At 40.4% G+C, this 27,006-nt stretch overlaps 1 protein-coding gene across 7 annotated transcripts in view; it reads right to left on the bottom strand.

The window, feature by feature from the left end:
• Nucleotides 1-1,597: 1,597 nt before the first annotated feature.
• The window catches only part of FAM107B (family with sequence similarity 107 member B), a 59,125-nt gene continuing 33,716 nt past the window's right edge, over nucleotides 1,598-27,006 (bottom strand). For 5 of the 7 annotated variants that reach the window (XM_014255231.2, XM_014255229.2, XM_014255230.2 and 2 more), the window contains 3 exons: nucleotides 10,868-11,051; nucleotides 6,734-6,887; nucleotides 1,598-4,737 (listed from right to left, as the gene is read on the bottom strand). In XM_014255231.2, coding sequence (XP_014110706.1) covers nucleotides 4,621-4,737; nucleotides 6,734-6,887; nucleotides 10,868-10,995 — 399 coding nt within the window. In that variant the 5' untranslated portion in view covers nucleotides 10,996-11,051 and the 3' untranslated portion in view covers nucleotides 1,598-4,620. Of the gene's footprint in view, nucleotides 4,738-6,733; nucleotides 6,888-10,867; nucleotides 11,052-11,829; nucleotides 11,849-22,044; nucleotides 22,188-27,006 lie in introns of those variants that run through there. The other 2 variants (XM_088055819.1, XM_005526042.3) reach the window with 2 other exon arrangements.

Below are 27,006 nucleotides of genomic sequence, written 5' to 3'. Positions count from 1 at the left end.
AACATGAGCTGCGGAACACAAACACTGGAGTGGCAGTGGGGACATCTGTGCTCTATTACCACAACACTTCCTGTGGCCACAGTTTGCACCAGTTCCAGTGAGAAAAGTCGTCCTTAATATTGACAACAGCACCACAAACCTTTACTCTGACAGACGGAAGATTCCAAACAGGATGAATGGTTCAAAATGGCAGGGGGAGGGAAAATATACCTTGTATTTCCACTCCAAATCTCATCAAGTGTTTGTGCTCTACTGCAAAGCCTTAAGAACCCAAGTTACTCTACCATTCTTCCCCCTATAAACATCAGTTCTGATCCTATGGAAACTGCACAGCAGCACCTCTTTGGTCTCCAGTTATTTCTTAAGTCACCACAAGTGGCACCACGCACTTTAGGTTACAGACACTATCCACAGACCCTGTAAGAGCAGCTAAGGGACCTCAAGGTACTGCTTTCCACATAGCTATGGCATGACACAACCCATCTGCCTATGGCCACAGGAGCACAGGCAAAGCCCCCAGTGGACCAGTGCTTGCAAAGCCACATGGCAAAACCTATCAGCTCAATGCAATCCAAAAAAGCGGACAAAAGGAGGATCATCTTTTCTTCTGGACATGCTACAAAAGCAGATCACATGCCCTCACAATTTTCTTTCTGGAGCTGGGCTGAAATATCAAAGCATAATTCAAAACACATTTGCCTACACTTGAGGTAGGAGAGCACAGGGCAGTATCTCCAACAGGCCATAGAAATTCACCCCTTATTAACTCTCTGCTCTTTTTTACCTCCCCCGCATCTGAGAGCTCCTGGAGCGAGTCCAGCGTCGTTGCATCAGCAGTACTGCCAGGACCCATTCCACATGCTGAGCAGCTTCTGAAGGAAAAAAGCATTTCCTGACATCTGTTCTGAATTCACTGCTCTCCTCCTCTCCCACTTCTTTTTGCCCCGTGCTCCTCTCCAGCTCCCCCTCCACTGCCCAGCTGACCAGGGCTCACCCATGCAAGCTGAGGATCTTTGTGGAGAACTGATGGCACATGCCTCTTCCAGCCCTGCATTTTGCTCTTTGGTGAGCTGTCTGACCCTAACCCAGCAAATCATTTATGTCTGCACCTTCTTCCTCATGCCTAAGTCTCTCCTACTAGAACCACACATTGGAGCACTGGCAAAATTAAAAGGAGCATTGTAGGACTTGAACCCAGGACCAGGCTTGTTATTCTCTTCTCACTCCCATTTGAAATGGAGCTATTGCAATGCTGATAATCCTAAGGATTGATAGGGAATGATTTCCACACTTACTTGACTTCCATCAGAGGTTTTACCTCATGCTCTGCCTCACCTTGGATTACCTGAACAGCTGCACAGTTTGGCTAAAAACTTTCTGCATCAAATATATTCAAAGGATAATAGTGCTTAGAGAGACAGCAAACTCCTTCTGTCAGCTTTTGCACATACAAAGAGGGATGCAGGGTTTTAAGGAACGAACAATCATCATGACCTTCATACTTCCCCCATTCACAGCAGAATTTTAAACAATCTGGATATCTCAGTGCAGCCCCCCAAGGTTTTGATTGTGGCAGGATATGACAGACACCACCACATACACCAAGCATGTAGTAGATTTTATTAAGCATAACTTTGGTTCTAAGTATTCCACCCTCATTCTCGTAATACCTTTAGTTAAAAACAATTATACAAGAGCAAATACAAAAAATATTAAATTATGAAAACAAATCCATTAAGGCTCCCTTTTTATATTTATATATATTTATATATGTACACTCAAACAAGTGCAGATATTAACAGAATGTTAAAGCCACAAAAATGCTAAAAAATTTACTACTATACTATCAAAAGCAAGAGTTTTTAAAAAAGTACAAAGTGGTAAGTAAGCAATATTCAGATCACTGAAGTATTTGCTGGATTGCTTCAAAACCCATGTAGTTAAAGAGCAGAACAGGAATTACTTATGCTCACTGCCAAGCAGTTTCTTACTTGAGTAGCTGCACAGGACACTTGTGGTATGACTAACTGGCCACCCATTGAAGGGCTGCCCAATCCTGACTTCAAATACAAGCTTTTGCCTGTCAAAATTGATATGAAGGTGGTTTGGGTTCCTAGACTAAAGGATTAGCAGGACTCAAAGATGTTCTAACACACACACTGATGTTCTGTTCACACAGAGTTAATTCCAATGAAAAACAAAAAACAACTTCATGCTGTATGTACAAGAGAGTTTTCTGGCCTCCTGTGTTTCAGAAAGAGAAACTCTACCCTGAATCACAAGCTAACCTGGGGAGAAAGCAGACTGCCTTTAGCCTTGAGGGCCCAATCCAACACACCCACTGAAGCCAAAAAGGGGGTCTTTATCCCCCATAACTCCCAGTGCCACTGATTTCATTTCACTGTGCATGAGTGGTTGCATTGCCATGATCACCAAGGAGAAATGGCTAATACAAAATGGTCTGCTCAAGCCAAAGGAAGGTTTCCTCACTCACTTCTAGACTTTTCCATACTGAGCAGAAGGTTAATGTGGAGCTGAAGCCAAGAGGCAGGATGTTTGGTAGGCTGGGAACAGCTAAGATGAAGCATGAGTGGGGCGTGGAAGGCTCAGACATAGCGCTGTCTCAACAACATGAAACAAAATCAGTGCAAGTGTTGGAATGATGTGTTGCCAGAGAAGATCCTCTCCTGCCAGAAGGGAAGGAGAGAGGGAAGAACATGCAGCATTCAGGGTGTTCTGTTGTTGAGATAATACATGGAAGAGTCTTATATTTTGTATAGGCTCTTACAAGAGCCTTTGTCTTTTGTATGCCCATAATCTGAACAGTCTGTTAGACCATCTTCACATTTAATCTTCTAGATGTGAGTCATGCTGCAAGTCTAAATCAACGGCAATACGCTTATCACAATTCAATTTACCCTCAATCTGATTATGTCCTCACAAAAAATGCCTGTATCTTAACAAATTAAAGTCTGTATCTAGGAAACATTTCTAATTGTGTTTTGTCCCAAGCGCTAATCTGAAATTGTATTTAAAATGTCCAATACTTACAGGAAAGAAAAAAGGAACTACAAAAACCAAACCAACAACCCTCCACCACACTTTTACAATACAAACATGCCACTGCTGATATTAACAAAAAGTTCTCGAACAGTTATGTCCAATGTAATTACAAAGTAGAAATTACTGTGTTTAGCATCCTAAGGCAAAGGCTAGGGATTAGATCCTCAGCAGGAATGTATGAACAGTTTCAGCGAGAGCTAGGACTCTTCCAACAAAGGAAGATGAGGATTTCTGCCCAGATTGTGAAGATATATCTGCACCCAATCACACCAGGTAAGAATCCAATTCTATAATCCTACATGAGCAATCTGTTCCCCACTCCTCATCTCAGGCTCTCCTGGATAACTAGTAGTCATAAGCATTAAGGATCAGATTCTGTCATCCCTGTGCAAGCTGAGCAATATTTTATGTAACGGCAAGTCACAGGGGCAACTTGTGGAAAGGCTGAAGATGACAGAATTGGAGCCAAACTCTCAGCGGTAACACACTTCCCTTCTTTCTTGAGGCTGAATGAAGGATGGGATAAAATTAATTTCATTTTATGCCTCACTTTAGGGAAAAAAAATCCATTTCAGTAGATTCCAGTAATTGGTTTGGTCTGGTTTAAACACTTCTCTGCTGCAGAAACTTCAACAAGTGTCTGCAAACAAAGAGTAGGAACTGATGGTAGATCAGTTCCAGCAAATGAGTTCAAACCCTACCGGGTGATGTGTTAACACTGTAGTCTGTTCAGCATGTCCCTGGAGGAGAAAGGCCACCAAAGTAAGCAGGATTTCAAAATATGAAAAGTAGAAGACAGATCATTTTGCTTTGAGAGGTAAATTCACAGGTAGCACTTCACAGGCCTGTACACAACAGTGTAAGTTTACAGAGATAAATCAGCCTCTGGAGTCTCCCTGTGAAAGGATCATCAGATTTTCACTCTTTCATAGCCCAAATTCTACATGCCAAACAGCAAGAAATGGGCTTTAAGGCTGCTTAACATTTCACTGCTGGTGAATTTTAAGCATTCTCATCTTGTCCACATCTACCTATCCTAGTGGGGATGGGCAGCAGTAATCAGCACACCTCATATCCTCCTTGATTTAATAAAAATTCCAACTAAACACAAATTATTGTGGGATATACACAAACTGTAGGTCTAGATGGAGGAAATCTACCTGTGCAGCAAAGCTTGATATCACAGGAGGATTTCTGTTCAGTTTTAAAGCAAAATAGAATCTGTGTATCTCCACTAAACAAGGATCACAAGAGTTAAAGCAGTGCAACACTGAAGGAGTATCCCTGGTTAAAATCTCTGAGAAAGCATGTCAGCCTGGTCCATGACACTGAACTGACAAAGACACTCCTCATCCATTGATCTCAGGACTGTATTTGGCAAGTCGATCTGTTTACAATACTGTCTTTTTAATCCACATGTCCCAGGAATTAAAAATCTCATCTTCAGTAAGTGTCGGCTGAATGCTGTTATTTTTCCTCTTGAGGGGCAAATAAATGTGAGACAACTTGCAAAAGCCTCTCTCTGCAGGAAAGCTGAAGTCTAAGCAGGCACTGGCTCTAGGAATCTGGTGCTTCTGTTGCTTCCTGGACCGTCCTCCTCAAGTTGCCCTTGACTTTGACAAATTCAGGCGCATTTTCCTGCTCTTCCTGTATCTTCTGCTTCTCCAGTTCCAGCTTAAAAGGGAATCACATGTTAAAAAAGAAAAAAAAAGTACAGAAAACACATCATTGAAATGCAAGACAAAAAACTAAAGGTTTCAATACTGGCCATGCCAAACTCTTTAAATTGCTTCCTTTCTTTGTCTCATGGAAAAGATAAAATTGCCTTTCTTTGGGAGTATCTGTTCTCATAAACCAATAAATCTTTTCAAATCCTTGGCTCCAGCTTGTTCCAGATGTCAACCTTCGCCAGACAGACAAAAACTCTGCAAGCCCAGTACAAGAACAAGATGAAGCATTTTTTAAGAAATTCTTGGACAGCTTCATTAAAGAAACAACAGTAATTCCCTTCTCTGGCTTTAGAACAGAACAAGGAAGAATGTGCCTCATGGGAGAACATATGAACAGCTACTACTGAGGAAACTTGCAGGACAGATTTCTAAATGTTTAGGTATGAAGTTCTGTATCTAACTGGAGCCTCTTAAAATAATCTGGTTTGTCTATCACAAAAATCAATAAAAAACCCAAAAATCTTTGTTGGCCCTTAGCCATTTATTTTTGAGAGCCCATTCACTGAGTTTTTAACCAAGTTGGAGCTCCTGCCCATGCAGACTTGAAATTTCCATGTGAGGAATGGAAATGCTCTATGTGGCAAGTCTGTGCAGTGCCCATCCAGCACAGGCTCACACATGGCACAGAGTATGGATTGCTTAGCAATCCCTAGGGAAGGCAGATGAGTTGGCAGAATGGGAGAAAAAACCCTTTAGAAAACTAAAAAACGTGTTTTAAAGGAGCTTTCTTTTTAAATAGACCAAGGTCTTCCTGATTAATGGGGACCACATACAGCTCATATAAATAATCTCTCCTTTGTCCCTGGTTCACTGACAAGGGACATGCCTTGTTTCTATAAATGACAAGAACGTCCCTCCATGAGTCATGTTGTCAATTTATGCCATTCCTATGATGTTTACAACTTCACAGCACTGTTTGAAATGGGCAGGCTTTCCCTCTTTTTAACAGAATTTTCTAATATACATAATCTATGTTGGATGTCTCAGTTTCAAATCAAATCTTCTGACAAGCTGAACCATTCAAAGATGGGCCCTTAAGAGAGATAAGAAAAATGGCAGGATGATACACTTAAAATACAATAGCTTTCTCCAAAAATATCTCTAAACCTAATTAAAACAAAAAATCCTAACCTATAATAGAACACTAAACCCTATAATAATTGGATTACATGTAATTTTTAACAATAATTATTTGGCTTAATTGATTTCTTTCAAGAAACACAGGAGGTACTGTCTTAAAGCATTTATTTAGAGCATTAATTTATTTTAAAATAAATGGATTGCTTGATGCACAGTGACTTCTCTGATGAGCTGTTTCACTGTAGAAATATTTCCTCTCAGGCACACAACATGCTTCCAGAGGCACAGAGACATCTGACTGGCCCTGTGCCTGGTAAAAAGCTTCACCACAAGGAATTCCAACTCCACGTTATCTCCATGCACAGGGTCTGAGGACATTTTCTTTCACTTGAAAACATCAATGGGCTCAAACATTTTAAGACTACAAAATATCTTTTAAAAGTTATCTAGTTTCTTACATAACCCAGGAGAATCAATTGATTTTAATTCATTAAATATAATTTTGATGTACTACAGCCTAACAGCCACTTTTAGTGGATCACAGTTAGACTACAAAAATTGACTAAATCATCAGAGTTTCAATGACTCAATAGCATCAGTGCTCCACACATTTTCCTGTTGGCTGGTAAAGGATTCATTTGATCAAAGGCAGACCCCATATGCCTGTACATATACTGTTCCTATACACTGAGTGACAACAGGTAATTAAAGAGTGTGATTTGACTTATCCTAAGAGATATCTGAATTTAACCAGGGGAAATATGCCAAAACTTGGCTGCTGTTTCTTTTCTGTCTACAAAGGGAGCCTCAGATAAGCAGCTCAGATGCAGATGTGTAATGTCTGTTATTCCTCATCTTACCTGCTCCAGTTTCTGCTGCCGTTTCAGTAGCTCTATTTCCAGGTCTGACTTCTTCTTTTGTGCTTCCTCTTCTTTTTGTTGTTTAATAACTTGATCTCGCTTCCTTTTCTCCATTACCTTTTGTAGCTCTGGTTTGTTCTGAGGTGCAAGACCCCTTCAAATTCCATGGGGAGGAGAAATAGACCAGTATCAATTAGCAGGATTCACACAGAATTGCAGGAAGCTTTACTAAAAACAAGTAGTTGCCTATTTAGATACATTGGGATATAAATAAATAATGAAAGGGGAAAAACATGCAGACATTTGCCTGATTCCTAACCAGTACCTTAAGCTAGAATTTAAGCCATATAATCACCAAAGATATTTGCATGTGCATGCTAGTATTTCTCCTGTATACTTCATTAACTTTCAACTTTAATCTTCTCTGCATTCTCTTGATTCCAAAAGAATGGACTGAAAAAAACCATCACAGATCAAGACACTATCAGAGCTAAAAACAAATTTTGGACAAGAAGAATTTGCTTGGTGCCTTAAAACTCAGGACTGCATTCAGACAGTCCTGTGCAGCCTATTCTGCCCACAGCAGTCTGCAAGGACAAAACTAAAAAGTAGTCTGTCACACCGCTCCTGGAAACCATGGATTCTCTCCTTTCCTTGAAAATGTGAAAGCTTTACCTACGCCTGGCTGTGAAGCTATTTCCAGTGAGAGCTCCCAGGCAATACAAAACATCACAGAGAGCCTAAGACAACAAAAATCCAGAATAAAAAAGTTGTCATCGCCTTGGAGACCAGACAAAGCCTGGAGGATTCTCCCTCTGAAAAGCCTTTAGGTGCTACATGAACTGAATGTTTTAAGCCTCTTCAGCACAAATTGCTTTCCAAGCCAGCTACTCCAGAATGAGAAAGCTCACTCCTTGGGAAGATGCATGACGTTATTTATACAGGCACACACATGGATACTCACTCCTACTTATTTCTGTGACTTCAGCTATTTCTTTTATCTCTGTAACGCTGTGATGGTTTCAAAATTTGTTATAAGATTCAAAGCTCTCCCTGTTATTCAGGTATTAGCGTCACTTAAGGCAGAGCAGAGAGATCAGAAATTTGTCTTAGTTTTTGTTGTCTTTCCTATGAAGATGATTATATGAAAGCAGCCAGCATTAACATCAACCATTTTTTATTTCAACTTTAAGAAATTCAATAATCTGAATAAGCTTTTAGAAAGCGTATTTTTGCCTTTCCTACTTGCTATACCTCTGTGGTTGCCTGATTATTCATTAATATGCATATCTGACAGCATGTCCAATGAAACATTAAAATGCCATTTTATGGTGGCATCTAGGAATTACTCCATATATTATGCAACACTCTATCCCTGTACATACACCCTGACAGCAAAATCAAATATTTAGCAACACCAAATGCTTTTCCCTATTTCTCATAATAGATCTCATGGCCTGAGTGCAACACAAGCTACAAGACTGTGTTCATATTTTATGTTTCATGATATTTTAATTACATTTTAGCACATAAAACTGAAGTCAGGCAGGAAAAGCTGGAGTCATTTTTTACTACTACTGGACTGGTGAGAGCAGAGTCAGTGGAAGTTCCACACTGGAAATCAGCAGTCAAAACAGCCACAAACCAGAAAGTAGCTTTCAAGTAACATTACTGTTGCTGCTTTTCTTACTGAAGTTGCACCATAACAAAGCAGAGGCACAGACTGGTTCAGATGTGCTGTAACAAAGGGAAGAAGCTCCAAGTACATACAGCCCCACAGTCCAATCAGGTGGGAGTGGCAGATCTGTAACAGAACTATAAAGTAAATCCTGTTCCCACTCTTATGCAAAAGAAAAGCAACAAAACTGGTGGATATTGGATTAACTGGGGTGTTGTATCACCTTCTGGTGAGTGTTCTGGTTAAATTACAAATCGTAAGGCTTTTATAGAGGAAGCAAAGTGTGTTACACCACAAGTGAGAGCTGATAGGATTAAAACCTCTCGATCGGACAGCACCAATATTCAGAAGAGCTGAGGTTGACTCCTAATAAATAAAAACTATTTAAGTGACCATTGCCTTGACGTAGCACCACTGCAATCCTTTTTATTTTTTTTCCTCCGAAAACAACTACTCTTTCTGCAGGTAATTAACTATACCAGTTGTGGACCCAACAAACACTGCTTACAGTGGGCATCAAGAATGACTGCACCAGTACTAACGAGTATCTTCCAACATCCATTTCTGACTGTTCAGAGCTGATCGGTCCAAAAAGTGAAGCTGCTAATGACTACACTGAGTCTTCATAACAAAATAAGTAGCATGTTAAGCAGACTTCTATAAGAGCACTGGGAGTGATCCATACATTTGACAGTTTGCTGTAACAAAGCAGAACAGAGCCTAATATCTACATTACTGAAAAGCCTCCTATCAGAGCTAGTACAGTGACACAAAGCACAGAAAACTAACCCTCCTCTAAAAGATACCTATTTTTCTGCTGGTGAAAATCCTCAAGAGTATTCATTTCTGCAGCAATAAATAAGAATCTGAAATTAACAACTGCAGATAATCAAAATTACAGTAAGAGAAGAGAAGATATTGAGGTCTGCAAAACTTTTCTGTGTAATAGGATATTTTCATAGAAGAAAAGAACTCTGTACTATTTAAAAGTGCTTTATGCTTTCATAAACTTAAAAGAAAGAAATAGTCTTAATTTATTGCAGCCTTCACATCCTCTAGATTAAGATCATCAATAAACTTCAAGTATTTTTCTTTCAGTGACTATAAACTTCTTGGTGCCAGGAACTAACTTTGATGTTTAATCCCATTAACGAAAAATAGGACAAACACCTATTTAGGCCAGTTTCTTCCAATTCAGTTGGCATTTTGTAAAATATCTCTCCTTCTTCATCACTCAAGAAATGCTATATTGTGCATGCAATTCATTTAGAATTAAGTCTGTAAGCCCAGCATTTGTGAGGGTTTTGCTATTACACATAAAAAGATCCCTTCTCCCCTCAAAACAATACAGTGCCAAAGGATTAAAAAAAAAAAAAAAAGGGAGAAAAACTGCCATAATGTGACTCTTCCTGCCAAATAGACAAATCTAGTTGCGCTGGAGTAGCCAAATGCATGGCTTTTTACTCTTCTTTATCAAGGTCCTGGGTCTCAAAAAGTCAGATTGGCTTCTACCACCAGCTTTCTGCTCAAATGGACTCTGAAATACTTTTATTCCACTTCTGTTTTATAGATCCCCACACCCTGCCTTTGAAAAGTCCATTTTGGGTTTCTTCAACGCACCAAATCACCAAATGATATCATAGCTGGTTTCTGTTGGCTTAAACAAAGGAGTATTAACAGGCTTAGTGCCTTTTCCGCCACCAGGTGTTCTGGTGGCTATTTTCTTAATGTGTTTTCTAAATTACTTCACTGTTGCTGAAGAGATTTAGTAACAGAACTTCAGCTATTTCTGGGCCAGGTGCTTGTGTCTCTGAAGTTGACAAAATGAAAACATGGTGGTTTACATCTCTAAAAGGAATATACAGAACAACAGCTGTGCATCCCATCCCAGAGAGGAGCAGGCAGCATTTGCAAAACATACAAAGAAACACTTGTGCAGCAGCAGAGCAGGCACCAGACTACCATACTGCATTGTGAGACAGATCAAATAAGGAGAGAACAGTTTCATGTCAAATAAACTACATGATTTCTCTGATTTAAAAGTGGCCTCATAAACTCAGTGCACTGGGAATTGTGAAAGCCCACAGATTTTATCATCCCACTGTTAACAGCAAAATTTTGTCAAATACTTGATAACATTAAGAGTACAAGACAAATTACAGAGCTCAGGTAACTCATATGAAATGTAATAGAGGAGAACTGAACTGTTTCCTATCAAAACCAACCCTCTGAGTATTTACAAAAACAAAATGGGAAGCCTTCTAAGGCAAGCTTTTACACTGGAATTCAAACAGAAATAACTGCCATGGTTAAGCATCAGAGTCTTTAAATTTACAGGATCTGAATCAACAAAAACTGCCTGCTGGGTTTTGGGGACAACATCATTTTGATGAAACTAAAATTCAAGTTATGTGTTTGGAGTGGGAGAGTGGCAAAAGTGAGTTTTAGACTCTTACCTTTTCTGATTCATAAGCAGCTCTCTATGGAGATCTTGATGATTCCGGGATGACTTCACAGGATTAATTAATTTCTGAGGTCTAATTAATTCAGGATTGTCATCATCTATGTAGTCTGGTTCAGCCATAATCTTTCTTGGAATGGGAAATGGATCTTTGGGTTCAGTGTCCTTGTTCACAGTATCTGTAAAACAGGAAAAACTGTAGTGAATCTACACTGAAAGGCCTTTTAAAAATGTCCTAAACCACAAAGGCAGCATATTACATTGGCAATAGTCATGATTTTGCTGGATTAGTTTTGTCTTTAGAAAGTAAAGGCTCTCAGAGCAAACATCAGTAGCATTTTTTTAAATAGGCAGCCAATTTTGTAACAATGGCATCTCCAACAGCCTTCATCCAGTGACTTGGAGGCAAGATTTTCCCCCAAGATTTGACAAATAATTTAGTTTAAGTGTGTGAAGACCCTTATTGATTTTAATAAGCCTATTCAGTACATGTAGTACTACTACATTTTAGTATCAGTAGTATTGAGACCCTGAAGACATTTTAAATACCGACTATATTAAATACTGTGAATGTGTATCAAAAAGCAGAGCCTCATTTTGTGCTGTCAGTGTCATGTCAGCTGTGGGGAAAACACCTCTGTGGATAAGCAATCCCTGAACTGTATCCAGCAAAAGCTTCCATGTGGAAATTGCAATTGTTGTGATGGGGGACTGATTTCTGAGCGGAAAAGTAGAGGAGAAAAAAGTTAGGTGAGGCTGTTCCTTAAAGGCCATATTCCATCCAGCAGAAAGCCACAGAAGTCCACTGACCTGAAGGCAATGAATTCATGATTTATTTTATTTGGAAAAGTGGCACTTTCCTATTTTGCTTATCTACACATCAAATTGCAACATTTTGAATCAACAGCTGACAAGTAAACAATGGTTTTCAAATAATTCATATGTGACCATTCATACCCCTTTCCATTAAAAAGCACCAATCACAAGATGACCAGCATCCAAAACAAAGCACATTCAGGGAAATTCTGCCTCTCTTCACTGTTGTGAAAACCTGCACGCAGAATTTGCAGTTGTCAGTTTGATGAATGCTGGCCCCTCAAACAGACCCAAAAAAATAATCTCACAGCATGTGGGTTTACAGAGATGAATCAATGGGACATGAAAGAAAAGGCGAGAGGCTTCCATCCCCCTGACGGGCAGAACAGCTGAATGCTGCACACTGTACTACGGGACAAATCAGAGAATCACTGGGATTTGCTGTGCTGTTGCCAGTAAAAGCTGAATATGTGCTTTAATTCAGATCTCACTGTTTCCAGCCCTTCCCTCCCTTTTTCACCCCACGGGCTACAAAACCTGTGCTCAGCCACAATTTAATCCCTGAACTATTTTCTTTCAGTAGGAATCCCACAGTGTTGCTCAGGTCTGATCAAATCCACTTGATACGGCAGAAAGATTTTCACTTAATACTTCAGTAGATTAAAACTGAACAGTACCACCATCACCCAACTGCAGCTGCTTACAGGTGAGGAAGCAAAACATGGAAGTTTTCAGCAGGTGCAAGAAGGATACTCTGGGTCTGAATGCATCTAGTGGACCTGGCAAAGATCTTTTAGATCTTTAGGTCTTTTTTTGAATGGATGATGTGAACTGTGTTTTAGTGGTGCTACATCTCACACACATTATTTCTGTGGAGCAACTTCAAGGAGGAACAGCTCACCAGCGTGAGCTGCTCTCAGGGTGGCTCCTTCATGAGTTCTTCAAAGCAAGCTCATATGAAGAATTTTTTAATTCTGTGGGGGGTGTCAGGTCTACAGGGACCTCTGAAACTACTATAGAAATTGTCCACAGTTCAAAACTATGGAAATGTATTGCTGAACGTGGCAGAAACTTCTTACTGACACAGATCATGCAATAAGTATACTACTCCTGTCATCCCTTCAGAGTCCTCCTTGCTTCAGTCAAGTAACCAGCTATCACCACATATATACAATATATATATACACAAATATACAGGATCACTGGAAAACAGGTCAGAAGAAGCTTGGAAGACTTCTAATTCAACTTCCTCCTGAGAGCAGGAACAGCTATGAGATCAGAGCATGTTGCTCAGGACATTTCCCAGTAAGACCCTGAAGATCCTTGAGGTTGCTCAGCCTCTGTGGATGGCCCCTCTTGCCCTTCCTCACAATGGTGCTTCCTTACACCTATACGAACCTCGTTTCAACTCCAGCCTGCTGCCTTTCATGCTCCAGCCACACTCTCTGGTGAAAAGTCTGGGTCAATCTCCTTGGAAAGCACCTTCCACAGGGGCTGCTGCCAAACCTCTGCTCTGGGCTGAGCCAGCCCAGGTCCCTCAGCTTCCACCACAGCCCACCCTGGGGGCCCTTGGTTAAACCCACATCTCAGATCCCTCACTGTTCCATAGTATGCCATATAAAAATCCAAAGCAATCCCCCCAAACCCCTCAGCACCATGCTGTTAATGAAACATTTGTAAAGGTCTATTTTCTTTAGCACAGACAGTGAACAAACCAGCTGCAGTTATTTTCTTACAGAAGGACATAACATTTCATCCTTCTTCAGTGCTCACATCAGGCAACTTTTATTACAACTAAAATAACTCAAATATTACATATCCAACCTCCACCCAAAATAAACCTTCTCTGTAAATATTTGTTTTGCTTTACTCCTCTATCAGTTCTGTTGTATTGATGGGCCTTTGAGTCTTCTAGAAGCCATTTATTATCAACAGCTCTCTTTTAAAGTAAATCCAAAAATAACCTGCTGCTTCTTCAAGATAATTCTTGTTTGCTTAGGTGGAGATGAAAAACACAGAATTACTCTACAACTGCTATAAACAATGTACAATTTTCTTGACACAAGCACCTGAAAAACAATTTGAATCAATCATTTCTCAAAGTATGGTGCCGTATTTTCCAGCACATCAATTTGGTTTGAGCAAGCCCTTAAAGTGAAGTCTATTTATTCCTCTTTCTTCTGTCCCGTCACTATTTTTAAAACATGTATTCAACTCAGAGGTCAGGAATTGTGGTTTCCTACTGTAACATGAACTCCACTAGCAGCAAACATGAATGAATAAAAACTCCCCTGGGAAGAGTCTTTCCATGTGTGATTAAGCTGCAAATGACTTCAACTAGGATTTCCAAACAGAGCCAGCGACACAGGGTGCCCAGCTCCCACTCAGTGAATTCTCTCACACCCTCTGCAAACCTCAGCCTGGCTGGTGACCACTGACAAAGTCCTGCACAGTCACTGTGTAATATTATATATGCGAACAATACCATTAAGATAAGGTGATCTCTACCCACACTCTGTCAAAGCTAACATTTACAAAAGCACAGTCAAGTGTCACATAAAAAGGAAATTGAGGCACAAAGGATTCAACACACCAAAGGCAGACAGGAACACAGCTGTTTATCCCTAGAGTTTCATTCTGAGGTTCAGGCTCACACGATTAAACCAGTCAAGCTCAATGACAGCATCCCTTAAAAGTCCTTAACTAAGTTTAATCAATGTTCAAGCAATAACAATTAAAACATTATTAATTCCATGAGTCTCTAGTGCTCATCACTACAAAAGTCACAGCCCATAAAGCTGCTTTCAGATCATCACTAGGTGCTACAGTGGGACATTAATAATCCAAACAATCACTTAGCAGGAATATGCTGCCTGAAGAGCATCCGAGAGGCTCCTTTTAACCATCTGCTGTTATGTGACCAACTGAGAATGCACAATCCATTGCTGTGTTTCCTCACTACCTTGCTCCAAATGAAGGAGATTTGGATTCAGGGTATGTTTTAGCTGAGCTTGGCTCAGGTTTAGTACACCCACTAATTAGGCAGGTGCTTTCCCAGTGTATTTGCTGAATTAGATGCTGCTGCACAAGCAGCACAAAAGCATTTATCTACCTTGCTGTGCCTGAGTAACTTGCACAGTCTTTTGTCCACATCTTCTTCAGTATATGTGGATTTTGATCCAAAGAGAGAAAGAATAAACTGGGGACTCTGCATGGAAGAGGAATTTTAACTCCTCAAACAACTGCAAAGCAATTTCAACATCTCACCAGACAAAGAAAATGCCTCTGTAGAAAAATTACTTCGAGTATCCTCCTGGACAGAAATTTAATGTTTCCAGACAAAAAATTATGTTCTTGCAGTAATCAAGAAGTACCTCAGCCTTGAAGAGCCAAAATCAAGAAGTCACACACTTGCAACTCACTCATTTAATTTCCTTGGAACACAAGTAAATTCAGGGAAAACAAAGACCCTTCAAAAGTTGGTCCTGCTAAAGAGATATAACCAAACCAGAGCATGCCAGAAGCATGAGTCACATTTGGGGCAACATGTCCAGCAGATACCTTTGCTTCCAATGTTATTTACTTTTTATTCTACCTACAGAGGGTTTTTTCCTACAAAAAGTCCCTTAATGGTATTAACACTGGAAACACATGTACCAAGAGAACTATAGAGAGATACAAGTGTTTTTAACAGATATCTTAATAACACCAGGTTAAGGATTCAGCAGCTGCCAGAGTTTTTGCTAGAACAGGGCTCCCACATGAGAAAGAAATTCACAAAAAAAACCCCAAACCCTCTCATGTTTATATGGAATTCAGGGAATTGCATTTATTTTCTATCTGACATTCTTCATACCAGAAATCACCCTCTACACATGGAATCTGAATATAAAAATTCCTCCAAGACACCATATATTTATATTATTACATATATATATGACATTTTCACTCTTCAAATGATTCCCACAATTAATTCCAGCTGTGAAAGCAGAGGTAGAGTTGAGGCCCCTTAAAAAGCAGATAAATAAATGTCTAAAAATGCCAATGGACATGAAAATAATAGACTAGACTAGACCCAAAAGTTACATTAAGATTAAATTCCTGTGATTTCCTTTTTACCTTAACAAATTCTTGAACTAATATCTTCCACAGGAGCACTAGCTCAAACACTGAATACCTCCTGAAGATTTTATTCTCAAAAAAGCTTCAACATTCTTCTGAGCTGTACTATAAACCATCAAACACTCTGTTTTAAGACTTGTATTTTTAGCTTTTTTAAACTACTGCACAGACTTGCAGTTTGCTACAAGTAACCCAAAGGCATTCTTCAGGAAAAAAAAATAAATCTTGTTTTACTCTCCTCCTTCCAATTTCAAGAGGAATTGAAATAAAAATTCTTCAGCATGTCTCTGCTCAGATGTTACACGACCAAGCACCACCTCACTTCAGCCAGCTTGGGTAGAAAGCAGAAGAGCTGCTTAAATGCAGAGTGTGCTTTGCAGGCACCACCTCAGCACTGTTTGCACATGAAAGCTCACACTGCTATCGTCTTTATCTGTATGCTCTCAGTGCAGTAAGAGGCACTCGGCTAGAGAGATTTACTTGATTAATCCTTGATTATAGATATCATTAATAACTTCCCACAGTTCACCCTTTAATTCAAAGTAAGAGTTCCTGAAAACAGAATGCAAAATACTCTTCCCAGCCAAGATGCTCTGCCAGACATCAACAAAGGAATTTGACTCTTACACTGTCTTTTGTGGCTGAAATGGAGGATGGAGCTTAAGCCACGGCAAAACACAGCTAGACTGCCTGTGGAGGGAGAGGGGACGACCAGAGACATCCTGGTGGGCTGCAGCTCCTCCCAGCCTCTTGTTCTTTGTTCAAAAAGGCTGCCCCTTCCCAGTGACAATAGCTTTGCCTCCAGATCTGAAGAGTAGTATGTTCACCTGCCTCAAAATCAATCATGTTCAGGGCAGCATGTACCTGGGATTGCCCACTGAGTACTATTCTTGCTGTCAGGTTATTTACTACATTACTGCTCCTCAAAATTAGCATCATGGACCTTTTAAATCCTTTAGCAGGCATCTGGCTTTTGTTTACTGCTCCACACATAAACTGCTCCACACATAAAAGAGAAAAGCATCTTGGAAACTACCATGCACTTCTGTAAGGCCAGTCTCACTGCTTCTTGTCATGCACTTCAGAATCTCACATCTCATCCCAAGGCTGAAAGTTCTGTCCATCCCATGCCAGGACAGTTTAACTCACAGCACCCCTCTGACATCAGGTATCATGGCTTCATTAATTCCATGGCTGCCAAAAGACTGACAGACCACACAGAATTCTCTCAGAAACAAGGGCTCACTTGATTAGGGCAGCCCAAAGCAATCTCAGCGATGTCAAGGATATGGAAAGAAGAAGAGCTTGCTAGCTCCTGAAGCTGTTCCTGTTGTCACTTTAGGCGATATTAAAATGACCTCATCCACTCAAAATCTGAAGGAAATCCAGTTAACACTCATTTTCTTCCCTTAAGTACTGCTGAGAGTAACATCAACAAAGCACAGATGAAACATCCACTAAATGAGAAACCAGAAGAAAGAAGGTCATTTTAAAGATGTTTGCATTGGCACTGACACCTAAAGGAAGGCAGAGTGCAAGATCTGGGGCAGGGCTCCACACTGATACAATTCTCCCTAATGCAAAGAGCTGCTCATGGCTCACATTCAATTTAAACAGCACCAGGCAGTCTCTGTTCCAGAGCTTTGAAGTTCAGTCAAGTCCTGGGTGCAGAGGGAACAACCATGACTCCCAGAGAGGCCAAGGCCTGGAGAGCAATGCTGGTGAGGACAGAACAGCTCCTTCCTCTAAGTCTATAGTTTACTTGGAAAAGATACGCAAGAAGACACAGTCTTAAGAACAGCCTCATACCTTCCACTAAAAAACCCAGGATCCCAAATGAGAAGAATTTGTATCAATCCTAAAGAATTTTTCCTCAGGCTGCAAGATCTGCAAGGAAGCTGGCTTTCACCACTGGCTTTCAAACCAGCTGAAAGGATCAGCTCTCAATAGCTGCATTTCTTTCTTTTCTTGTTCAGTTAAAATAGTGAAGAGGTGTCAAGGCAGCTGTGTAAGAGAAGCAGAAGACAGAAATAAAGTGCCTCTCCCCTCCTGCTGCAAGAAGAGATCTGCACACAAGATGCTTTAAGAATACTGGGAGAGGAAAAGATGGAGATCTTCCAAAAGGTCCTCTTTTTGTCAGACACAGGCAAAACTCAGATGCTGACCTGCACTGCAACAAACTACTTAGCATCTAATTTTTAATATAGGCAGTAGAAAAGACAGAAAGACACAGGATGAAGAGCAGCACACTGAACACTACTGACCTTTCCTAAATCCTGGTTTGTGATCCACCCACTGTAACACCACAGTTCCAGTCTGGGACTAACAGCAGATAACACACACTTAAATCATTTGCATCTTACATCATTTGTCCTTCCTAAATTCCTAAATATTTCTTAAGGACTTTATATCCCCCATACTCATTTTGCTCAGGATGCCGTGATTACCCAAGTCCCAAGACAGGGCTGGGGGTGTGGAAAGACATTCTGATGGCAAGAAGAAGACTTGGTGTTTTGGACACCTCTCATCCAAAAGGCCGTAAGTGACTACAGTGCTTTTGCCCTGCAGAATAACAGCATTTCATGCACACCCTGCAGTCCTCTCATCTATGTCAGTCCTTTGAAAGGAATTAATCATGACTGGCAAAGGCACACAACTGAATATATACACAACTTTCACCAAAACACTACACAGGTAATTATAACAGCACTGTAACATGATTTTCAGGAGACGATAATTGAAATTATGCCTCTTAGGAAAGGCACTCAGCAGCACAGTTTGCAACTAGATTAATCCCCAAAGGTAACAAGCAATTTATTTAAACATGGGTCAACAGTGATTCATATGCAATTCTGGAATGATGCATTTTTAAAAGAGATTTTAAGAGTAGAAAAGCAAATAAGATCAGTTTATACTCCCGACAGCTACAGTGCACACCATCAGTGTTGTAAACCCATCAGTGTGGGCCACTAAATTAAAAATCAGGGCAACTTTGAATCAAATTTTACTATACTGAAACATGGGATACTGCATAAAAACTGAGCCTTCATTTAAAATCAGAAGTCCAGAAGAATGAGGGCAGAGTTTCTTCAGGGCTTCACTGAAGCAAATGTTAAGAACTATCAAACAGTGGCACCCAGTGGTAAAGGACTTCCTGCAAATAGGAACACGATAGAAAAACTTTGGAGGGAGAAGGGGGAAGACTGACCCAAATCCATGTTCATACACAAAAATGATGAACTGAAAGAGCAAACATACTAAATCCCCCACAATTTTAGCAGGCAGTCTTACTTGTAAGTCATTCTATTTCTGCAAACATCAGCATTAGAGATTAGTGATTCTTCAAATACAAAAGGTTTAACATTAAACAGGTATGTCTGAGTGAGAGGGGGAAATCCAGAACAGCCAGCAAACCCTTATCAACTGGGAGACTGCAAACATTTCAAACATCTGACTTGATACACTGAAAGAAGACTGGTGAATCTTGAATGCTCTTAAAATCTAGTTCACAGGACTTCAGCAAGACTCCTCCAGGGAAGAGAGAAACATGATGATAGTGGTTGTTTTTCCACTTGTTCTGTATTTTCTTCACCTCATCTAGAGAGAAAGGGTAGAGACTAATGTGGGGCCAAACAGTGTCCAGGACCAAAGGGTGTACACCATTCTCCTGGAACAGGAATCCTTTTCTGGGTGCTGTGATGATAGTGAGGATGATGATGATGGAGTGGCCGAGCAAATATCCAGCCAGGCAAAAGTTTATACCAGATACAAGCCAAAAAGGTTAAAATTAACTTTAATATATGTGAAAAAATTTGGAGCAAGAGAAGAGGCAGGTTACTTAACAACTCTGTAAACATGACAAACAACAGCAAACAAAATACACAGTTAACAAAGTTTTCTTTGTTAAAATTAGGAAGTTAAAAAGCAAATGGAAGAGGAGCATCTGTAAATGGGAGAATGTGCCCTATACTGAGGCTGTTCTAACAGCTCTGCTCATTTGATTTTTAAGAAGTGAAGATTAATAACAGCCTAATAATTGTATAAGCAACAAGTCTGACAATGCTTTGAGAAATTTTGATGACTGGGTACTGAGGCTAGAAAACAAATTCCTTAAATAAGGAGCACACTTTTAAAGTGAGGGGAATAAAACCAACGATTTAGTAAAAGATTTGTGTTCAGCGGCACGGAGAGACCAAATTACAGGATCATAATTATCCCTTCTAGTTCTACAAATTTAAAATCTATGAGTGCAATTAATAAGTGTTTGCATGGGGGTCAGAAGATTAAAATCTCTGCATTAATCAGGTAGTTATACATTCAGTAGCTACAGCATCAAAAATGAGACTAAGTAAGCGAAGTATTTCTCATGCTGCCTCAGTTACCCTAGTGCTATAAATCTCCAAGTCTTGCCAAAGGAGCACAGTGGGGGTGCTGAACCAGATTTTGCTCCATGCCATGTGCTGTTCCTTAGGGCACAGCAGCATCCTGCCTGGAGTTAGGGCACAGCACGATCTGCTGAGCTGTCACAGCTCCCCACCCCTCTGGGGCTTTCTGAATGACAACTTAAAAGGAATTCTAACGACCCATAAAAGAAGGCCATTTGCAACAAGTTTAAATACACTGACATAATGAAAACCACACAGTCCACTGCAGCTTGGCAGCTTCCTAAACAGACTCATAGGTAGTTACGTAAAACTTAAGTACTTCTTCAGACCGGGCAGATATGTATCAATTACCTGCCAACTCAACAACTCAAGTTCTTTTCATTTTCTAGGAAGAAAATTTTTCCTAGGAGGGAAAAAAAAAAAATCAATCAGCACTAGCAAAGATTGTTTTTTTCCTTCTCTGGTGACAAATAGTTCAGAGCAAGAATCCAGCCTCTGTTTTGATTTTTTAACACAGGGAGATTTCCTAGAAACAGACAAAAGGAAACAAAAATATTTCCTTAAACCTATTGCTACTCCAAACCAACACACTCACAGCTTAATCACAGGAAAGAAATAAAACCTTCACCTCAAAGAGTTAGTCTTGATTCAGGCAACTACATCCACATTCCAGCCTGCACTGTGTCCACAAAGAGACACCCTTCCTTGCCCAGACCTGTTTTATCCATTCTCAGCTGGCACAGATAAATTTTAGTATGAGGCTCTGCACTGCAACTCCATGGAAAAAGAAACCACTACAAAGGAAGGAAAACAAGACCTGAATGAAAAAGAAAAAATAAGGACACCAGTAAAACTGATGACCAATCTTCCAAAAATGAGCTAGAGTAAGAAATTTTTTAAAAAGGTTGTTCCACACCCTACTCATGACCTTAACCAAAAGCACGATGCTAATGGTTTAAAAGGATTGAGTGGGTGTAAGAACGTATGGCAGCCAGCACAAGCCTCCTGGAATCTACAAGTGGGTTCAGAACAGCCAAGCCCGATACATATGACTATTGAAATGCAACAGTGATCAACAGGCGTCCTGCAAAGGACAACATACCATAGGGCATGCAGAGGAACATCATCTGCTCACTGTTTGATGGGAAGAATGAGAAGTCTGAAAACCAGGAATTTACAGAAAATAAAACTGGAGAAAAATGCTGACATTCAGACGCATCTGTCAAAGCTGATGACTTTTCACTGGTGCTCTTGATGAGCAGCTACAATCAGCAGCTTCTCCTGCAGGCTCATAAATCAGGAAGCTGTGGCAGCAGGGCAGGGCTGAGTATCAGCCAGAAAGAAGGCTGCACATGAAAGGGCAGCAGAGCAGCCTCGCTGCTCAGGCGGAAGGGCGTTGTTCACTAAAGAAACAAGCCTCCATCTGAACAGGATTGATGTGTTACTCACACAACTGAGTTGCCTTTGGCTTCTCAGCCTCCCTGGAATGAAGAGCCCATAACGTCAATACCTAAACAAAAGCAGTCACAAGCTTAGCACAAACACAAGGGAGATTTTAGAATATACTCTGGCAGAACAATTTGTCGTGTATGGTGACATGGGAATGTTTCTAGGATGTTTTCTGTCAACTTTTTCTCTTTTTTGTCTATTTAGAAAGACTTGGAAAGGTTCAGGAAGGGAGAAACAGACCACCGCTCCCTAATCCCTCCAGAAAGGAACCGTTTAAAAATTCCAAGTAGTTAGCAAAGAAGAGAAAGAAACTAGAAGGATGACCCCAATGTCTCCACAAGGGGATTGTTTGTTGAGCTTATGAACTGGTGGCAGGAAAGGAATTTCCTACAATTGTTACCTTTCTGCTTGAGAGACCACCTGGAGGAAAGTCTCAGGCTGCCCTTCCTCAGCAGCACTTGTGAAGAGGGTGAGCTGGAGAGTTTGTAGGACCCCCCACTCTGCTCCTCACTTCTCCAGGGCTTTAGAGAGGGCGGCTTACTTGCTTTATGTCCTACAGAAGTGGAACTGAACTGGACCTAAACCTGAAATGCAAGAACTCTGAAGTTTGTACTTTGAACAAGAAAAAAACTCTCAATAGTCCTAAAAGGCACTATAAGGATCACCATCAAATGGTTAAAACAAACCAGCTGCAAAAAGTGACAAACTAGTTTACACTGGTCTCATAAGAAAAAATAAAATGTGCATACTCTTGCTTCTTGATGTTCAAAAATAAAGAAAAACCTTAAAGAAGCCAAAAACCAAAGGACTACAAAACAAGACTTCATTAGAGCCAAGAAAGGAGCTGAAAGTCTTTATCATAACATGCCTACAGCTGGGGAACAAAAGCAGTGTGAGGTCACAGCTTGGCTCCAGCTAGTCAAGGTTCACAAAAACAGCACACAAAGCTTCCAGAAGTGAGTGCCATTTGTCACTCACAGACAGCCCGGCAGCCACATCTCTGAAAGAAGCTGCTGCCAGCCCCCAGAGAAGAGGGCTTGAAAAAAGCCTCCTCACAAGCCTTGGAGCCCTCTCATTAACATCATTTCACAGGTGACTCAGCTTACTTTACAACAGGCAGGCTGAAAAGCTGTCCTCTAGCTGGGTTTTACAGCAGCAGCTTAATTAATAGAATGAATACCTATTGATAGGCAATCATAACCTCCACTGCCAGCTGCACCTCTTCATGCCTGAAGCCAGCCCTGCTCTTTGTTCTGCTGCTGAAAACAACTTGGGGGGCTCTGAGCACCTGCTGGGCCTGCAACCAAGGAGGGGAAACTTTCAGGCAAGCAAACTTTCTATGTTGGCAATAAACTGCATGTTAAAGACTCCTTAAAAATGTCACCATGCAGTGACATTCTACAGCAGACCTTTGTAGAAGAAAGAAATGGCAAGAGTGTTTCTGTCATCCTTTTCCTGATCTCCTTCAATAACTAAATAGGCTATTAAAAAAAAAAACCACACACAGAGAAAAATTTTAATTCAAATTCCAACAAGCCCATGTGGCCTCCAAGACTTTTACAAAAGCACACCCCTGTTTTCCAAGCAAAAGCCCTCCAACAACTGGTCACAGGTGAATAGTCAACACTCCAGTGGACACACTGTGCCATGGTACATCGCACAAGCACTGCCTCTCATTCTTCCTATCACTAAATTAATTACTAGTTTTCTCTATGACTGTCTAGCCTACCAAGATGTTACGGACTTACTAGAAGAACTTTCTTTATGACTAAGGGTATGTCTTTATGTAGGCACCTCATGCATTGCTAATTCATGGGGTTGTAGCCCACTGTGGGAAAGGTGATCTGCAAATGTGAGCACTGTTTCTTAAAAAATAAAAGGAGGTGTAGGCCCCTTTACTGTAAAATCTTGACCTGTTACTAGTTCCATAAACCTGACTAAAACAGATGAAACTACCATGACACTTTCAAACATTTTAATGCAAGTTGCTCAAGTTCCTACATACACCACAGTTTATCATCTTACAACACAACTTTCTCAACCTGCTTGCTTAACAAGCAATGGAGAACTCCAGACTACACAGTAGAATATATTCAACATCTGTTTCTTTTTTTAATTAGACAATCATATTTTGCCATGATTCACTGAGGATTTATATTTTAAAACTGCAAAAAATTACTGAACAAGGGGAATTCATCAAAATTTGAAGTAGCACTGTTCATTGTAACAGGCTTGGTCACATCAGAGGCTCACTCAAGTCAGTAGGGAAGCCGCCCCACAATTACAGTAAGGAACTGAGCCATGACAGAAGAGAGAGGCTCTATTCTCAGCTCTACCAAAAACTGGATTTGTGATGCTGAGCAAGTTGCTGAGCCTTAAATTACTCTGGAACAAGCTGTGGTTGTCAGTGCAAGACAATACGTTGGATACCAAATGCAGAGAGAGGAGAGCAAGACAGGCGTTTCTGGATGAGCAAATCAATAAGAAACATGATAAATTAAAACAACACTATGTTTTGTTCTATTATAGCCAACATCTTGTCAGACATTTTGGAATAATTTCACATTAACCACTCTTTTTTTTAGGATTAAACAAATGCTTGCTTTGGAATCAAGGGACAAAATCCAAACAAGTAATTTGCTGAAAGAAGTTTAGAAAACTAAACTGATGATGTTTAAAATAAGGTACAAAGTTATAGATTAAGAGATACACAGAATAAAATTTAGAAAGATGTTAGTTAATAACACAGAGGCTGTGAACTTCTTGGTGCAGCAAAACAAACACCAGGAATTTAGGAGTCTCATGCCTAAAGGATTGACGCTATTTTCACCCCAAGCCTATTTTTATGAATTTCTTCCTTCCCAAGTTATTACCAAAGTCCCCAGTGATTTTTTTTTTTATTTGTCTGTAGATTTATCATCTCAACAACAAAAAGAGACACATTAAACACATGTTTTTTTTTAAGCCACACTAGTAAATATGTTCTCAGAAATGACTCCAAGACAAAAATCCACATTGAAAAGCCAGAATGAGAGCTGGGAGCCTGAGGGCTTTCCTATCCCACTGGTGAATACAGCACGTTCTTTTTGAGCATGTTTGTAATAAGACAGAGACTTATTTGTCAAAATCTGTCCTCTTTAAAACAGCATGTATTCCTCAACAGCCTTGGTGCTCAGCAGGGTGTAAATACTGCACCTTCAGCCACTTCCCCAATGTGAGTTTAACATGTACATTAGTGTTTTAGATTGAAGCAAACATTTGCTACAATTGAGTCCTATTTCATCTAAAAATGTTGTCATCCTTTAATGTGAATGTTAACAAAACAGCCATTACTGTTTTCATATCATCGAGATATGTGATGTTAAACACAGGATTCTGACCTGATACACTGAACCCAGCAGCCTGCCTGCACAGAGGATGTTGTCCCACTGATCCCCACGAAAGATCAGAAAAGCTGTGCAGAAATACAACAAAGGCAGCAACAGGATCCACTTCCAGTTTAGAAAGGCATTTGTTTATGAAAGCTAGGCTATCAGAAATAATCCAGGAGCCTTCCCCTGCATGGATTTGTCAGTAATAATTCTTGTTTTCTCATCTGCACCTTTCCATCACTGCTGAGAGCAGCAACACCACAGGTACCAATGTCAGCACACTGCAACAGCAAATGAAAATGGTGACTATGGGCAGAACAGTGTCTGCTCATTCAGATCTGTGTCTTAAGCATCTCTCCAGCAAACAACACTCTGCTCTAGCCAGTCCCAGCTCCTCATACTGGAGAAACTCTAGAGCAGCTCATGCTGTACCTGCATGAGGAAACAGCCCTGCAAGGAATCAAAACCCTCAGAAGACAGGCACAGTCAGCTGTGATTACAGCTTTGTGCAGTGTACTAGTGAACATCAGCACAGGGTACAGATATATCTGTACCAGTATCAAGCAAAGCTACTCCAGAATGGGAACAGCTGTACCAGCAAAAACACAACTGGCTACTGCAGAGACTCAGATCCCTTGAACCCTACAGAAAAATTTGTATTAAAAGATTAGAATCCCAGTAACTCTGCAATGACAAAATATCAATCCTACCTGAGTTTCATTAGACCTCATGTTATACATTTATTTTACAAATAAATTGGAACAAAAATTAGAGCAAGCTCACTGTTCACACATCCTTGAAGGAGTCACTATGTTCCGTAAGTCTGTACAGACGATTGAATCATTTTTCCAATTTTATGTACTCTATCCTCCTGGAAGCCAAAGGCCTTTGGGACTTACAAACAGTAGAACTTTTGCAAATTTTACTGACTGCACTCAGCCAACATTGTGTTCTTAGAGAGAGACACTGTCAGCCCATCTTTCACACAAAGGTGAAACAGATGAAAAAGATGTTGGTTACCACCTTGATCCCCAAACCTGACCTTGTCAGCACTACTGACCCATTTGCTGCAAACTGGGCTGCAAGAAATACAGTATTATGTGCTTTAGAGCAGGGTGACAGCCACCCTAGGAGAGCCCACCAGCATGGCACCATCTCATATGTAGCTAAGCCATCAACCCCATAGTTTTGGGCAAAATGCCCCTTTTTCAAGAGCCATTTCCCTCTTACCAACACACTTAATTACACCTCAGGGCCTGGCGGAATAAACAGCAAGTCCTTGTAGCTGGGCAGGGGTGCAGGTTTTGACTTGGGAAGTGTATGTCTACAAATTAATTTTGATCTGCACCCTACTGTGCTCAGTGCTTTCCTATGGCTTCCATTCAACATAAACATTAACTACCATTGAAAATACAGTGCTTCCAGGAAAACAATGTTTAGTTAAATTCACACAGTGATAAAAAAATTACACTGAGAATATTAAAAGTTTGAAATTAATGGATGAATTTTATCACACAGTAACAGCAGCTTTACTAAAGTACATGCCAGCAAATGTATCTGCCCACCCTCAGAAGTACTACTCTCACTAGTAGGGAGGTAACAAATTTGTAGTTTTATAGTAGAGCCAAGATGGTAAGTTTGTAAAGGCTACAGCTAGACTCTTTATCAGGAAAAGAGATCTATGCAACTACAGAATTCAGAATGTTTTATCCCATCCAGGGTTTTTTTCTATTGCTGGAAAGTGCTGACATCCATTTAGTAAAAAACCTCTGAACGTGTCTTTTAAATATCCTTGTCCAAAAACCCCCCATGGGACAGCTTCATTACTTCAACAAGTGACTTGAGAAGCAGGAGGAGACAGTATATTAAATGAGTAAGGTAGACACAAAAGGCCAAGGCAACCAGAATTTCATCCAATTTCTCACACCTCATTCTACCCTTCCTTACATCAGATGAATCAGCGTTGTTCAGCTGCAACTGCGGCCTCTAAA

This window comes from Pseudopodoces humilis, chromosome 5 (genome assembly GCF_049639895.1).
Source record: "Pseudopodoces humilis isolate 2021_Gansu_Grassland_sample_001 chromosome 5, ASM4963989v1, whole genome shotgun sequence".
Lineage (NCBI taxonomy): Eukaryota > Metazoa > Chordata > Aves > Passeriformes > Paridae > Pseudopodoces > Pseudopodoces humilis.
The sequence above is the reverse complement of the archived record's forward strand: the minus strand, read 5'-3'. Positions and strand labels throughout refer to the sequence as shown.